Source organism: Oryctolagus cuniculus, chromosome 9 (genome assembly GCF_051225735.1).
Source record: "Oryctolagus cuniculus isolate XC-2025 breed Fujian yellow rabbit chromosome 9, ASM5122573v1, whole genome shotgun sequence".
Classification (NCBI taxonomy): Eukaryota; Metazoa; Chordata; class Mammalia; order Lagomorpha; family Leporidae; genus Oryctolagus; species Oryctolagus cuniculus.
The window spans coordinates 108,267,918-108,285,422 of NC_142875.1; the positions used below are offsets into that span (position 1 = coordinate 108,267,918).

The following is a 17,505-nucleotide window of genomic DNA, read 5'->3' on the forward strand; positions in this document are numbered from 1 at the left end:
GGCCTCCAACACCTATGTAGGTCATAGAGCCTGTTGACTCTACTTCTGTCCCTTGGCATCATCCTCAATCTCTGAATCACCTTTGCATCCCCCACTTATCATCATGTGCGGGCAGTCAACTGAAATACCACCCCCCACACACCAACAGAGACCAGCATAGCTCAATCACATAGGCAAAGTTTCATTGGTGGAGTCTGGATGTTTCAGGATTATTTCTGCTAGACTTGGATAAGCTTTGTCATTGCCAAATAACAAAAGAAGGAAGTTGTGCTGAGAAGACAGAATGGGGAAGTGGAAATAATCATGATGGTTGAAAAGGGGGCAGAGAGAGACACTCACTGGAGCGCCTACTATGTACAGAGCCACACTAAACCCTTGAGCACTAGCTCCGGCTTACTATTGTCCTCATTTTAGAAATGAAGGAATTAATGTTGAGGTTGAGATGCCCAAGGATGCATTATTGCTCATTTTTGGTCCATGTTTAAAATAATGCCTGACTGAACACATACAGCACAGACAAAATGAAGATTCAGAAGGGCATGGGTTTTCAACAAAGCTCTTGGCACAAAGTAGGAGTTCTGAAAACAGAAATATGTGGCTTGAACTGGCAGCCCTAGCCCCTGTGTTATTTCAGGCAAGTCTTCTTTAATTTTTGTTTATAGTCCATGATTCAAATCCTTCCTAGTCACAAAAACTTGACAAGGCCTTCTGGATCCTCAGCCTCAGTATCTTCCCATGTCCACTGATAATATCACCCACTTCATAGGCATGCAAGAACCTGATGAAATTAGCACTGGAGGATTTCGCTATTTTGGGGGGCGTGGGTTTATTTGACGAGGGCTTGGTTTTCCACTCCTAAATTTCTGCAGATGGTGGAAGAGTGAGGACTGCAAGCCACACATCCTGACACACTACTGTGTTTTGTCCCCACCAAAACTCCTCCAAGGCAGCTCCGGGAACTGGGGTGTTAGTGGGAGGTTTTGAATCAAGGGGTAGAGCCCCCATGAATGAATGAATGAATGTCTTACATGGGTGATTTCTCCCTTTCACAGGACCAGATTAGTTAGTGAAGAACAGGTTGTAAAGCAAGTCTGGCTTTCTTGTTCTTTCTTTCGCACACACACCTGCTCGTCCTTCCATTGCTTGCCAAAAGTTGAAGCATCATGAAGTCTCACCAGATGTGGCCACCGATCTTGAACTTCCCAGGCTCTAGAACCATAAGTGAACACAATCTTTTCTTGCACATGATGCAGTCTCTGGTGTTTTTTATAGCAAAGAACATGGACTAAGACACACACACACACACACTGGGCTGGGTTCTCTATCCAACTGCACTGGGCTCAGAGTGCAGGTGTTGGGAAGAACATCTCATTAACACAGTGTGGGAGCTCGGAAACATGGTCGCATAGCATAGCTTACAGTACTGCTCTAGAGAAACCTCCTGTAGCCTCCCGGTCTCCCAAGGATGCATGTAGTTCTAGAATAAACTAAACTAATTGATAGTGACAGAAAGAGCATCGCTGGTGGACAGGGGCCAGGTGGCTGCTATGAGGCAGAATGGAATTTCTGGAGCTGATGCAAATGTTCTAGATTTTGATTTGATAGCGTGTGAGAGGTAAACAGATTAAAACCTATATCCCTCATGACTTAAAATGGGTAAATTCTATTGTATGGATAGCCTAACTCAATAAGGTTGACTTTTTTTAATTTCAAGGTCAAGAAAGACAAAAGAAATTTAAACGGCTATTCCAGATTAAAGGACATGCTATAGATATGATGATTAAATGCACTGTATTACTGTGAACATGGAGAAAAATACCCTTAAATGACATTATTTAGCCAATGGACAAATTTGAATATGGTTTATAGACTAGATCATAACACTGTATCATTGCTAAATTCCCTGATTTTAATAATTGTAGCATGGTTATATAAGACAAAGTCCTTTTCTTCAAAAATATTCAGAAACCAGGACATATCTTCAATTTATTTTCAGGTGGATTGACAATGAGAGCAAGAGTGAAGGAGAAACAGTGTACAACACAGCAAAATACAAACAATTGATAACTGTGGGTAAAAGTTACATGGGCATGTCTTGTAATGTTCTTCCAACTATTCAGTATATATGAATTTAAATTCTGTAACAAAATTCTTTTTAAAGATGAGGTATGCTTCTAGGTAGTAAAAATATAACTATATTCTAGTTCTTAATTGTACTTCCATAGTCTGCCATTGACATGTTTTATCCTATTCGTAAGGAAAGATCCTGGCCACGCATTAGGATTCTTCGACAGCTCCTGGGTGGTTTAGGGAAACGGGAAGAATAATTCCTCAGAACCATAATCGAAGGAGCAAGTACTCCCCAAGATGAAGCGACCACTCCCCACAGGAAGAAGATGGCATCTGTCCTCCTAATTCAGGGCTCAGGAGATTTTCTTCCTCTTCCAGTTCCTGTGTCCACACTGGACTGAGCCCTGCAGTCAGAAACAGGTGTTAGCAGTGACCCCAAATTATTACAGGACACAAAAGCAGGGCAGCATTTCCAATGTTATCTGTTCTTCTAAGTGCACATTGAAGTAGGGAAAATATAATTAATTCTCTTTTTACAGATACAACTGTGGGTTTTAGAGCAATGTTCATCTTCTACTCTTGTTGAGGTCAATAATCCACATTTTCGTTTCATAGAAGGCAAACTTATCCATCTAAAATTCCTGTAGAACAGAAAATATAAATGTCAACTGTTTAAATCCGAATTTTCCAATGACATCTTCATGAATGTTTTAAATTCTATGTCTTAAATTCCTAACAAATATAAATGTTCTTTATAAGTTCAACAATGAAAGATTTCTTTATTCTTAGCCCATTAAACACATTTACCCATAATCTCCTAGTTTATTCCAAACTGGCAACTTTTGGTCAGCAGAAAAATGACTTTGCAATATGGCTTTGGTATTATAATATACCAAACCTACTTTCTTATTTTATTTTTTAATAGAAGTGAGAAATTTAAAAGTAGAACTGAATTTCTGTGACACAGATAACCAGGTTTCGTGTGCATATTCTTTTCGGAGAAAAAATAAATGAAATTTAGTCAGAGATTAGATAGTTTGATTGATGTTTTTATTTATTTCTTTGTCTTTCCCATCAATAACAAATAGTTCAGCTAAACCGTGGTAATCCATTGAAAACTATCAAACAGGGTGTCTATTTGAAAAAATGGTTGCTTAGGTGGCAGAACTCCTTTCCTACTTAAAATAATTTAAAATGATAGATAAATAAGATGTTGCACCATCTTGCATATGTTCACAGTCAGCAAGAAGTAGATTCACACTTAGGCTGAGTGTTAAGTAGAAGCGGGAGTACATATGTGGGGATTTTTTATGATTCTGAATTCTTAGGTGAGATTATTCTTTTTTCTCTTTTGCTTAAATCGAGGACTCAAGAGAGTTCTAGAGTGTTTTTTTTTTTTTTGAATGTTTACTTATTTATTTGAGAGGTAGAATTACAGACAGAGACAAGGAGAGATAGAGAGAGGGGTCTTCATCTGCTGCTTCGCTCCCCAGATGACCACAAAGGGCAGAGCTGGGCCAATCTGAGGCCAGGAGCCATGAGCCAGGAGATTCTCTCAGGTCTCCCATGGGTGTGCAGGGGCCAAGGACTTGGGCCATCATCCAATGCTTTCCCAGGCCATGAGCAGAGAGCTGGATCAGAAGAGGAATAGCCAGGACGCTAACCGTGCCCATATAGGATGCTGGTGCCGCAGACAGAGGCTTAGCTCACTACACCACAGCACCCACCCCAGGAATAACTACTGTTAAGTCAGGATGGTACAATCACTTCATATTTTCCTGTATAACGACTGTGTTCATTTTGTGTGTTTCATAACTCATACTGTATGTGATTGGTATACCTTTATCATTAACAGTGCTGTATAACACTTCTCTGTTAACGCCACTTGCTAAAATACTTTCTTCCTAATTCTCTTTTCTTACTAATGGACTCTACTTCAAAAAAAACCTGTGTGATATGAGCGATGACTTGTTAGACGCAATCCTTCCATCTCCCACACTAATGTTAGAGTCTGAATACATTCCAGAAACTTACATTCCAGATGATGTGCCATCATCAAGTCCTTTCCTTTTGTTTTCCACTTCATTAAATGGCAATCCAATCCAATAACTATTTTCATGAATCTGAAATCGAATAAATGTCTATAAAGGAAACAAAACACATCATGGGAATAAGTTCCCTTCTGTTGGAAGAATGAGAAGACAGACAGGTAGAGGGACAAAAGCTGTATCCACGGCCAGTACTCTGCCGCTCTCCACAACACCCTTCATCCCTGCTTCCTAGAAAAATCTCTCATTCTACAAAGCCTATATTTTCATCTTCCTAGGTATATTTCCATAGTACATTATTTATATACGTTGAAATCATCTACCAGTCTCACAAATTATTCAAAGCATGGAAAATGTTTAAATTAAAATATCTGCAAATAAGAAATTTGTTAGATAATGTATGGCACTTCAGAAAACTATTCAGACTCATGCTCCAAAAGAATATGTCATGGTGTAGAGAAGGTAGCACTGCCTGATCTTAAATGAAAGAAGAAGTCTTCAAAACAAATTTCTTAAATAAAAACTGATTGTGTGGGGGTGTGCATTACAGTCCAGACTCACAGAAAAAAAAGCCTTGCTTTTAGGTAAGTAGTTGGAAGAGATAAAAGGGAGGGAGTAAGTGTTTGGGAATATTAAAATGTCTAAAATGTACTATATCAAAATGACAAATTACATAAAGTCTTATTAAATGTCTGCCATTGAAAATATAGATTTTAAGTTACATTTCCCCAGATAAAAAACAAAGTTCTTTCATGAGTTTATATCACAAACTGTATTATATTGGGATTTTAAACATTTATTATACATGCATATAATTTTTACATTGTTTTCCTAAGTAGTAAAGAGAGGTTTTGGGCTGGTGTTGGCAAACATTTCTCTGTAAAAACACACTTTGAGTATTTGGATAAATTTTCTTAGTAATAAATTAAAAAGACAACCTCAATATTGTTGTCACTGTCTTTTCTTTTAATACAATTTTTTTAAAGCAGCTAGATATTATAAGATTATTGATCAAGTACATGTGACCTACAGATGCCCTGGAATAACCAGGAGATTAATTTGTAAAACTGTTGTCACTTTTTTTTTAATTTTTTGACAGGCAGAGTGGACAGTGAGAGAGACAGAGAGAAAGTTCTTCCTTTGCCGTTGGTTCACCCGCCAATGGCCGCCGCGGCCGGTGCACTGCGCTGATCCGATGGCAGGAGCCAGGTGCTTATCCTGGTTTCCCATGGGTGCAGGGCCCAAGCTCTTGGGCCATCCTCCACTGCCTTCCCGGGCCACAGCAGAGAGCTGGCCTGGAAGAGGGGCAACCGGGACAGAATCTGGTACCCTGACCGGGACTAGAACCTGGTGTGCCAGCGCCCCAAGGCGGAGGATCATCCTACTGAGCCGCGGTGCTGGCCTATAACTGTTGTCACTTTAATGGTGCTCATTATCATCTCCATTTTGTAGATAGGCTCAGAGAGGTTAATAAATTTACTGAAAGTCACCCAGTTAAAAGTGTCAGAGTTCAGTTGGATTTCAGGCAGTCTGAATGCTGAATTCCTGCTAGTAACTCCCAGATTGCGCTGCACCCCCACTGCTTGCCACCCCATAAGGAAAAAATAACTGTGGTTCTAGAGTACAGGTTACCAACGGTTCAGATAAGTACTTCCTCCAAGGAAAGGCATATTTTCTTGTAAGTGGCACTACTGCAGTCTCCTTGAAGAGAGAGGATTACAAACTTCACCCTTCCTAATCATCGTCATAATAGATCATGTGCATTGAACACTCAATGAGTAGCAGGACCATATGCTTATTAGCAGACAGGGTTTCCAGGGAGATTCTGAACTCTACAATCTTCCCGACACAATAGGAAGAATAGCTGAAGATCTCTCTTTCTGGACCACCCTCCCCTTCGCAGCCTCTTGGGTCACAGGGGAGAGACACATTCATGAGATTGAGAGTACATGGAGGAGTCTGTGATACCAGTTCATGTTCATTGTCAATCTTCAAAAGGGAGGAACTGTAACTTTGGCAGGTTTGTTTACATCCCGTCCAGCTTTTATTTTGCAGAACAAAATAATAGCAGTTTACTCCATAACAGGACCAGTAGTCTTCATGGACTTTACCTACAACATGTAAGGTCAGTCATTAAACTTCTTAATATCTGGTCATCTGTGAATGAGAACAATATGTTTTTCAGCCGCCTATAACTGACACAAAGGCTCAAATCTATCTATAATAATTATTAGTGGCTGGTTAAGGTTGAGGGTGGAGGTTGGCAATGTGTAGAGAGAGGTTAGCTAAGTCCCAAAACACAGTCAGGTGCAGTATCAAGTTTTAGTGTTCCTTCAGTCAGTATGGTGACCATACTTCACCAGGATAAATTATCACTGAAGAACTGGAAGAGGGGAGCTTGTGGGCTCCAAACACAAAGAAAGGACAGGAAAATGAAAAGGCTAGATGTGATTGGTTTGCACCGTGTTTATGTGTTTTCTTGTAAGTGACACTACTGCAGTATTGCATATTATATGAGACCCATAATATGTCCAAGTATTATGTTTTGATCAAAAATTTTTAAATAGAATAATTCTCTCAAAATGCTTAAAGAGTTACTACTGCATTAGATTGTGAGGATATAGTCTGAAAAGACAAGAGTCCAACAGTGTAGGGAGACACCAATACACGGGAGATAACTCCTCATGATTCCACTTCTCTGAGGTATCTGCAGTGGCCAAACCATCGAAAGACGGAAGAGAATGGTGGTTACCCAGAGCTGGAGAAATGAAAACTTTTGTTCTTTGAGTGTAATCTTTCAGTTATGTGTGAGGAATGAATTCTAGAGATCTGCTGTACAACATAGTGTCCACTGTGAGGGCTCCTGTTTGTCACAGCAGCTCCTCTTCCAATCCAGCTCTTGCTTATGGCTCTAGGAAGCACTGAAGATCGCCCATGTGCTTTAGGACCTTGCACCAACATGGGAGACCCAGAAGAAGCTCCTGGCTTCTGGCTTCTGGCTTCGGCTCAGCTTGGCTCTGGCTTGGGGCCATTTGGGGAGTGAACTAGTGGATGGAAGACCTTTCTCTCTGTCTCTCTGTCTCTCCTTCTCTCTCTCTCTCTCTGGCTCTATCTCACAAATACATAAATTAAAAAATCTTTAAAGGAGTCGGCGAAGTGGTTAGTGGGTAAAGCCAACACCTGCAGTGCTGGCATCCCATATGGGCGCAGGTTTGAGTCCCAGCTGCTCCATTTCCAATTCAGCTCTCTACTAAAGCCTGGGAGAAGCAGTGGAAGATGGCCCACGTCTTTGCACCCCTGCACCCATGTGGGAGACCTGGAAGAAGCTCCAGGATCCTGGCTTTGGTTTGGCCCCAGCTCTGTCCATTATGGCCATTTGGAGAGTGAACCAGCAGATGAGAGAGATTTCCTCTCTCTCTCTGCCTCGGCCTCTCTGTAATTCTGCCATTCAGAGAAATAATCTTTAAATAAATATATATATATATATATAAACCTTCTCTTTTTCCTTTATTTATATTTGTAGTGTAAAAAATTCTAAACTGAAACTAAATTTCCACTAAGTAACAAAAATATATACAAAAGTTATTTTAAAATATGAGTATTTACTGGTTGTTTGTAAGTCTGGACAATTCATTCCATCATTAGGCAACAATTTAGTACTTACTGCATGAGATTTAATACTTTATGTTTAGTACAAATGTCAACACCATGACATCTTGCAGATCTATGCAGGGAGTATATTGTTAGGGAACCTTCACAAATTCATGAAAAAAGAAAAAATTTTCATGAAAATATAAGCTTATTTTGGTGAAAAATTTTTTGAAAACCATGCAGAGTTGTTTAATAATTGCATTATCAATGAATTTTTAAAATTTTAGAATTTTAAAATACACTGGTATTGGTGGTCACAAATAGAACAAATATCTGAAGTCAAGGCAGACACACCAACATACACACACACACACACACACACCATACAACATATCTCGATAACAGCATTCAAATAAAACTATTGTGCCCGTTGTAGGTAATATTTTTACTGAAAGCCTCCGCATTTATGTGAGCAACACCCCAAGTCTCACAGGGCCAGATCAGCTGAATTGCTAGGGGTCTGGCATACTGTTTCACCATCTGGGAATAGAGAGGAGGCAAAAACTGCCATGGAGTCTGGGGAAACACAGGGCTCTACACATGCAAATGTGGTTCCAGGGATTCCAACCCCACACATCTGAAAGGCACAAATTCAAAGCTGTCCAGTAGAGCCATAGATCACTAGGCATAGCCTGCTTATTAGATGTCAAAGCTTCTAGAAGGGAAAAAATGATGCAAGAGGATACAGTGAATCCTTCCAGATTTCTTCAATACCTGGATTGTGCACAGATTTCGGGAAGGTATCCTTTTTTGCATTGCATCCATTCCATTTTAAAAAGAGTGACTTCAGTGCATTTTCCATTAGAAGGGTTTTATTTTTGAGAGTGTCATATTCTAAAGACTTATTTGCCAAGAGTTGCTTATTTAAGTAGTCATCATTTTGCACAACGTGGTACATTTGAGTGAGGTTTCCTAGAATTTCCTGCTGTTGATGCTTTTCTTGAATAAGCTGTAAAACTAAAACGTGCAGCACAGATATCACAAAAATACAATCATGAGGTCCAACTGTGAAATTAGAGACAACAGGAAAAGTCTCACTTTAACAACCAACTCATATGATTATTTCAGTAATTTGACATTTAGAAAGTAACACCTCAGTGAACTGACCACAGAAATGGAAACATCAAATTTCTCACTAATAGCCACTGAAGGGTAGCATAAATAAAATACCTGGTGGCTAACACCATACCTTACAGTTTAGCTCATTTTTAATAGCACATCATTATAAATAAGTAGCAAATCAAAGTTCAGTTAGTTAACATTTAATGATACATCTTCTGAAGATAAAAACCTAACCTAGCAGGTAGATGTTTGTGGACAGAGGCCCGTGTCTCACAACTGAGTACCCGGGTACAGTGGAGTGCCCAAGCCCTGGCTCCTGACTCCAGCTTCCTGGGAGAGGCTGTGATGACTCAAGAAGCTGAGTTTCTGCCACCCATGTGGAAAACCTGGGCTGAGATCCTGGCTCCGACCTGCAGGTATTGTTGGGTGAACTGCCAAATGGGATTCTTTCTCTCTCTCTCTTTTTTGTCCTCTCTCTCACCCCCCCAATTAAAAAAATAAGTTATAGCCTGAACTTAAAAACATGAAGATATAACACAATTATTATTGGAATAGATTAAATATCTGAAAATAGGTGATTTCATACAAATGTAGTATATCCATGTTTTTCCTTAAGATGAGAAAAAAAGAAAAAGACGAGAAAAAAGCTTAAATTCCAGATCATCTTCTATGTACATATTAATTCTTCTTATTGTTTCCTTATTATGCACGTCAAAATAAATAAATAAACACCCAAAGTGTTTTTCTCAGACTGACAATGATCTCAACTCAATGGCAGAATCCTACACAATAACCTACCAAAAGGAATGTTACCATACATTATGCAGAATGAGACAGCTCACCACAGCTTCAGAGCCAGTGAACTAGGTAAGCAGAGTGAACACCACAGTGTGATATGTTCCTGAAAAACTCACCAACAGAGTCCAGAACCCTCTGGGAGGTCCCCCGAGTTTCAACAGGGAGCAACACTGTTAGTATCTGCACAAAGCATGGTTACTGCAGGTCCTCAGACTAGAAAGATGGACTCCAGTACTCACTCTTTGTCACCAACACTGCGACCGCCACTGAGAGAAGTAAACAGAGGACTCCAAGAGTCACTGCAATGAGATGCCTGGGCACTGAGAACTCTTTAAAGAAAGAAGAGAGAGAGAGAGCCTGGTTACCACTCACCTCCATCGGGGACACTGTTTGAAGCAAAAGGAAGATCTTCAAAAATTTTACAAGATTATATTTACCAAGTGATTTCTGGCTGATGTGGGAGAAATAGAAGAAGCTTCTGACTCCCAGCTTTGGCCTGACCCAGCTCCAGCTATTGGAACTATCTGGAGAGTGAACCAGTATTTGAAAGTTCTCCTTCTCTCTCTCTTCTTTCTCTCCTTCCCTTTGTGTATCTGACTTTCAAATAAAATAAATAAATCTCAAAAAAAAAAACCTTTCTGGCTGAGTACTCATCACAGAAGTCCCCATGCACAGGAATAGTTCTTCAGGGTTTCAAAAGCAGGCCCCTACTAAGGCACCAAGGACAGCTGACGTAAGACGCTCAGGGGAGACCACAGTGACACGTGTCTTTCCTGTGATCACAGCTAATCATGCAAAGGAAAAGCAGGCAATGGTCTTGAGTCTGGGTTGCAAAAGGGATCACAGGCCATCCTGACAGGAGGTTCTAGAAATCCACTTTTCCTGCTTCACCATCAATCCTGTTTTTCTGTAAACAGTACTATGTTTATCCTTTTACTTTTGATGTCCCCATATCAGAAAAATTATATCATTGATGATCACCAAACTAAAATGATAAAAGTTATTTTTAGCTTAGAGTTTAAATTGTGACAATATTTGAGGTACAGAGAAAACAGAAAAATTAGAATGCCCCTTTGATATGAAGATATTTTCCTTCTTCATATTTTTTAAGGTCAGATATATATTCTTAAGGCACCTAAAATGTGTTGTCTGAACAACTTTGTTTTTAACACATATTTTTCACTTTGTAAACATTCCCTAAGATATGCTATGTTTCTTGAGACACTTTTCTGTGTTTTACTTTAAAGGCTTCACAAATCATATTGACCAAACTTGAATAAAAGCAGTCTATTAGCTGCTCCTAGGATTCATTAATTTCTCCATCCTGCCAACTGTCCTTTCAAGTTTTCCGTTCTACTATGCTGTCTTGTAATAGTGTCTTATAACCACTTGACAATCAGAAGTATCTATATGAACTTTTTTCTAAGCCTCAAGTTTGTCAATCCATAAATGACAGGTGAATTTAGAGGCCTAAAATATATACACGGGGATAGGCATTGTGATGCAGTGGGTTAAGCAGCCGGTTGCAATGCAGGCCCCCTGTACCACAATAACTATTCATTTCCCTGGTGCTCCACTTCTTATCCAGCTTCCTGTTAATGCACCTGAGAAAGCAGCAGAAGATCACTCAAGTATTTTGGTGTCTGCAACCTATGTGGGAGACCCAGAAGGCGTCCTAAGCTCATGGCTTCTGCCTCGCCCAGCCACGGCTACTGTGCCCTTTTGTAGTGAACCAGTGTTTCTCTCTTTGACTCTCACTATCTGCCACTCTACCTTTCAAATAAATAAATCGTCCTTAAAATATTTATATATATGCATATATATATATACCTTTATCAACGGTTTTTCCACTCCTTCGAGTGCCATCAGGTCTTAGTCTATTCTGCGATTCTGAAGAAGACTGAGGAAATCTCAAAGTTGAATAAGTCACCTCCTGATCGCTCATCTCTAAAAGAAGAAAAACATATCTGGCATCAAAACTTTGCTACACGATGGCTTCTAAAGAAAAATCAAAATGGCAGCTTGAAGGAACATTCCCGACGTGATGGTGAGAGCTAATTGTGTGTGCGTCTGTGCGTCTCCCTGTACACAGGTTTATTTTCTCCTGCAAGCACACAGACAGTCTGATTTATATAAGAAGGGGAAATCCTGTTAACATTTCCATTAAACTCATTTATAATCCTATTGATCATTGCCATGGTACTCAGAAAATATAAACAGAAGAAAAAGATTGCCATTAGATTATTGTCCTATTTACTCAATTTCACTCAAAATGTTCAACATACATATAAAAATATTATAACAAAATAGTACTATTTCAAAGCTCTGAAACATGTTTAAATGTTTAATTCTAACAACAATAATTATATTATTATTATATATTATTATTATATTATATCTAAGAAGCAGGAAATATGTAAAAAAAAACTGCACAGGTAACTATAGCCTGAGATACATTTTTTTTAAAACAGGCAGAGTGGACAGTGAGAGAGAGAGACAGAGAGAAAGGTCTTCCTTTTCTGTTGGTTCACCCCCCAGTGGCCGCAGCTGTGCTCTGCGGCCTGCGAAACTCGCTGATCTGAAGCCTGGAGCCAGGTTCTTCTGATCTCTTCTCCCTTGCAGGTGCAGGGCCCAAGTACTTTGGCCATCCTCCACTGTACTCCCTGGCCACAGCAGAGAGCTGGACTGGAAGAGGAGCAACTGGGACAGAATCCGGCGCCCCAACCGGCACCAGAACCCGGTGTGCTGGCACCGCAGGCAGAGGATTAGCCTATTGAACCACGGCGCCGGCCTGTGATACATTTTTAATTACAAAATTTTGTATGCTTATTTACATTTTCTCTAACTTTCTACTAAGAAATAGGAACATTTCTGCTATAGAATCCTTCAATATGGATGGATGATACATAAATTATTAGCACCAAGGAAAAGTAACTCCTCAAATCACTCTTCTTTATGTTCACAACACAAAGCAAAACTCATAGTTTATTGAGAAAGAGAAGATAACTTATCCTGGATGCTGAACTACAATTCTAACACGCTGCAGAGTCCATGCAATTCTAACGCAATGAGAGGGAAGGCTTTCCTACCACGGTAATTCTCAGTCCACGTCACTTGTAGTTCAGTGCCATATTCCTAGAATAAGTAGAATTAATAGGATACCCAGGTGCTAAGATCCAAGGGAATAAAAGCAGGTGTTACCTGGATCCATGCTGTGCAGTGATGCAGGTGGAAGAAACCAACCCCAATATGAGGGAGAAGTCGTCCACGCCGGTCCAAGATCCCCTAGGGGCTCCACGAAGAGAAGCGAATTGCCTCTGAGTGAGGATACTCCGACTCAAAATGCTCTGCCCCTCCTGGTGAAGTGATAAGAGGAAACTGAATGATGAAAGCTGTTGTTTACAGGAAAGGAAAGATGGTCACGTGCTGTGTCTTCCTCCATTTCAACTAATCAACCATTTGGCATTCTTTGCAAAATAGCACTCAAAACCAATATTCATGGACTGAAAAAGCTGAGCAACACATGGTTGTGGAAAACAAGATGAATGTCATTAACAGAAAAGTAACAGATATAAAACAAACCACCAGTTAAAGAGATGGGCAAAATGTTTGTGTGTTTATACAAGGACTCGTTTTTCTAGCTCTTAGTTTAAATAATTCCCTCTCTGTTAGAAAGGTTCTATTATATGCTACTTTTTTTTAAAGAAAGATTATTCCATTTTAGTTCATGTTTATTTCAGGTAAAATTGTTTTTAGATTTTTTTAAAATACCTGCCATTCCACTATAAAAATTTTAGTTTATTTTCTTCCAGTATTTTTTGATAAATATGTTTACTAGCAAAGCTGGCATCAATACACAGTGCTTCCACTTTTTTTTCAGATTTATTTTATTATTTTAATGGTAGAGTTACAGAGACAGGTAGAGACAGAGAAAGAGGTCTTCCATGTAGAAGTTCAATCTCCAATTGGACACCAGAGCTTGAGCTGGGCAAGGCTAAAGCCAGGAGCCAGGATCTTCTTCCAGTTCTTCCATGCAGGCACAGTAACCCAAGAACTTGGGCCATCTTCCACTGCTCTCCCAGGCCATCAGCAGAGAGCTGGATCAGAAGTGGAGCAGCCAAGACTCAAACCTGCTCCAATATGGGATACCAGCGCTGCAGGCTGGTGCTCTAACCAGCTGAGCCACAGTGCTGGCCCCAATTTATTCTTTTCTGATAAGTAATAAGCATTTCTTCACTTTAAACATATTCATGTAAAACACAAATCATTCATTTTTATTTATTTGAAGGGCAAAGCAACAAAGACAGCTCTTCATCTGCTGGTTCACTCTCCAAATGCCCACAGCAGGCCTGGGCTGGGCTAGGCAGAAGCCAGTGGTGGCTTAACCCTCTGTACCACAACAATCACCCATAAGACATGATTTAAAAACCAACATAGTAATTACCCACAAGGGTACACCCATAATTTATTTAAGCAACCCCTTGCTATTGAATAATTAGCTTATTTTCCAGTTTTTTGCTAGTTTAAAAACTAATTTCCCTGTACTGTTGCATGTTTTGCTAGAAACTAACTTAAACACAAAATTATGGGGTCAAAGGGCATGTACATTTAAAGAGCTGGTATATACATATTACTAAACACCCCCCTGGAAAAGTCATTGCCATTTGTATTCCACCAGTTGTGTGTGAAAATATTCACATTTAATTTTTTTTAAGATTGCTTATTTGAAAGGCAGAGCTAAAGGGAGAGAAGGTGAGAGAGAGAAGGAGAGAGAGAAAGAGTGAGAGAGAGAAAAAGAAAGAGATAAAGAGAGAGAGAAAGAGAGAGAGAGAACAAGATCTTCCATGCACTGGTTCACTCCCTAAATGGCTGCAACAACCAGGGCTGGGCCAGGAACCAGGAACTACATCCAGGTCTCCCAAGAGGATGGCACAGACTCAGTACTTGGGTACTGCTGCCTTCCCAAGCACATTAGCAGGACGCTGGATCAGAAGTGGAGCAGCTGGGGAGCCTCCATGTCCCATTGTACCACAATTCCAGCCCTTCACGTTTGAATTTTGAGAAGAAATGCTGATAAGTTATTCCTCACCTTGAGTTTGTTTCACAAATCTTACTTCTAATAGCTGTCTCAGCATCCTTCCAGGCCTCATGTTTTCATATACGTTAGAGTTTAAAAAGAAATTCAATCGTGTAACTCTGATACCACAAGCCAGACTCTGCAGAACAACATATTCAAATCTCACACTGAAATTTGCTTTCATTTTATTGATGCCTTTTCAATCTTCTGACTACAGTTTCATGAAACCCATAGGGTGCAGTGGTTAAGATACTCCTTGGGATGCCCAGATCTGAGTGCCTGAGTTCAGGTCTAAGCTCTCTTACTGATTCCCGCTGCCCTCTGATGTGCACCCTGGAACTGAGGTCTGTGCTCCTGGCTTCAAGCTACTCCCAGCTCTGCACATTGCAGGCCTTTGGGGAGTGAACCGGTGGACAGAAGTGCTCTCTCTTTTTCTCTCTCTCTCTGTATGTGACTCTCTGCCTGCTAATTGGTTACTAATTAAATAGTTCTTCAAGTGAGGTGATAGTTGTTAATAAATTGTGTGGGCATGTGAGTGAGGTGGAGAACAGCAGGGGAGATGGATTATGCAGAAACAGCCCCACCCCTGCTTCACTAGGTTTGACAAGTTCCTTGCTTATTCTTTGCTTCCCTCACCAACCTCCAGCCACTACTAAACCATCCTCTTCACAAGGCCTCCCTATGCTCCGGCCTCCCCTACCTCCCGACCAAATGACTGCACATAGTCCACTGTGTGTTCTGGCCTCAAGGACTCAGTATAGGTTGTATAGCCTGTTGACTCTATTTCTGTCCCTTGGCCTCATCCTTAATCTCTGCATCACCTTTGTCTCTGCCACTTGCCATCATGTGCGGGCAGTCAGCTGAAATAACCCCCAACATCAACCTAGACCAGCATAGCTCAATCACATGAGCAAAGTTTCATGGGTGGAGTCTGGATGTTTCAGGAATATTTGCTGCTAAACTTGGATCAGCTTTGTCAATGCCAAAAAAATAAAGGAAGGAAATTGTGCTGAGAAGACAGAATGGGGAAGTGGAAGTAATCATGATAGTTGAAAAGGAGGCAGAGAGAGACACCCACTGGAGTACCAACTGTGTACAGAGCCACACTAAAACCTTGAGCACTGCCTCTGGCTTATTATTGTCCACATTTTACAAATGATGGAATTAATGTTGAGGTTGAGATGCCTAGGGATGTATTATTGCTCATTTTTGGCCCATGTTAAAATAATGCCTGACTGAACACATACAGCACGCACAAACTGAGGATTCAGGAGGGCCTGGGTTTTCAACAAAGCTCTTGGCACAAAGTAGCAGACAGATGCGGCTTGAACTGCTGGCCCTAGCCCCCAAGTGTTATTTCAGGCAGCTCTTCACTTAGCTAAGCCTCACATTCAACGCAGTAAAATGTAGTATCGTTTGCCTTCCAGGAAGCTATGGGAATTTAATAAGGTACATAAATAACAATGATCAATCATAATGTGGCATGTATAGTAGAAGCTCACCGACTTTAATTTTTGTTTATAGTCCATGATTCAAATCCTTCCTAGTCATAAAAATTTGACAAGGCTTTCTGAATCCTCAGCCTCAGGTTCCTCCCATGTCCAGTGATAAAATCGCCCACTTCGTATGCATGCAAGAACCTGATGAAGTTAGCACTCCAGAAAGGCTTTCGCTGTACTGGGGGGAGTGGGTTTATTTGACGAGGGCTTGGTTTTCCACTGTTTCATTTCTGCAGATGGTGGAAGAGTGAGGACTGCAAGCTACACATCCTGACACACTGCTGTGTTTTGTCCCCACCAAAACGTCTCCTGAGGCAGCTCGGGGAAGTGGGCTGTTTGCATCAAGGGGTGGAGCCCCCGTGAATGGATGAATAAATGTGTGGGTGAGTTCTCCCTCTCACAGGACCAGATTAGTTAGTGCGGAACAGGTTATTATAAAGCAAGCTGGCTTTCCTGTCCTGTCTTCCACACACGCACACGACTGCTTGTCCATACATTTCCTGCCATGAGTTGAAGCATCATGAAGCCTCACCAGATGTTGCCACTGATCCTGAACTTCCCAGCCTCCAGAACCATAACCCAAAACAATCTTTTCCTTGCTTGTGATCCAGTCTCTGGTATTCTTGTGTAGCAAAGAACATGGACTAAGAAACACGCACTGGGCTGGGTTCTCTATCCAACTGCACTGGGCTCAGAGTGCAGGTGTTGGGAAGAACATCTCATTAACACAGTGTAGGAGCTGGGAAACATGGTAGCACAGCATAGCTTACAGCACTGCTCTAGAGAAACCTCCTGTAGCCTCACATCTGTGTATTTATATCTTGCTGCCCCATGGAGGTAGTGGAGGGGATGTTGAGGCTACATTTGTGTCTTGATTCCAATCTGTATAGCTGCTGAGAGGTTGGACAGTCCTCAGGATGGGATGGAAGCTGGTGAGTGCAGAGCACATGTTTTTACAACTCGTTTATCCCTTAAGAGTCCCACATCTGTGCTGCCCTTTGTTGTCACAGCAGCACATTCAAGGTGTGATGCCTACAAGTGCACTTGCTGAACATAGTGGATAGCGTTAAGAGGAACTGACTCTAAAAGCTACATTTTTGGTAGTTTTTTTACAAGGAGTATGAGACTAGGGATTAGAAAGCCAAACTGTAATGACTCCTTCTGAACTCTATTTTCTGTTTCTTACAAAGTTCTATATTTCTGAGAAAAGCAAATGTCCTCTTTAAGTGAGAAGGCAATCATCACAAGAAGTTAACAGGAGTTTAACACTGGACTAATGATGGGGCTGGTGCTGTGTCTT

The 17,505-nt window shown here is 40.7% G+C and overlaps 1 protein-coding gene across 2 annotated transcripts; it reads right to left on the reverse strand.

Moving 5' to 3' along the window:
• Nucleotides 1–1,949: 1,949 nt before the first annotated feature.
• On the reverse strand, nucleotides 1,950–11,574 carry LOC138843205 (killer cell lectin-like receptor 2). 2 transcript variants are annotated; one of them, XM_089304582.1, is made up of 6 exons: nucleotides 11,470–11,574; nucleotides 9,869–9,956; nucleotides 8,484–8,726; nucleotides 6,087–6,229; nucleotides 4,105–4,211; nucleotides 1,950–2,711 (listed from the first exon to the last, which is right to left on the reverse strand). In XM_089304582.1, exons 1-6 carry the CDS (start codon nucleotides 11,572–11,574, stop codon nucleotides 2,561–2,563), a joined length of 837 nt encoding a protein of 278 aa, XP_089160708.1. In that variant the 3' UTR covers nucleotides 1,950–2,560. The 2 variants fall into 2 exon arrangements, with proteins under 2 accessions (XP_089160708.1, XP_089160707.1); XM_089304581.1 differs by lacking the exon at nucleotides 11,470–11,574 and adding an exon at nucleotides 10,067–10,341 and having other exon boundaries at nucleotides 9,869–9,958.
• Between the last annotated feature and the right edge of the window lie 5,931 nt (nucleotides 11,575–17,505).

Coding starts and splice junctions, on each gene's coding strand:
- LOC138843205 (XM_089304582.1), bottom strand. CDS start 11,574: ATGAGCGATCAGGAGGTGACTTATTCAACTTTGAGATTTCCTCAGTCT. Junction 9,957..11,469: donor CTCGAAGGAGTGGAAAAACC/GTTGATAAAGGT, acceptor TTCTTTAAAGAG/TTCTCAGTGCCCAGGCATCT. Junction 4,212..6,086: donor TTGACAATGAACATGAACTG/GTATCACAGACT, acceptor TTTCCTTTATAG/ACATTTATTCGATTTCAGAT.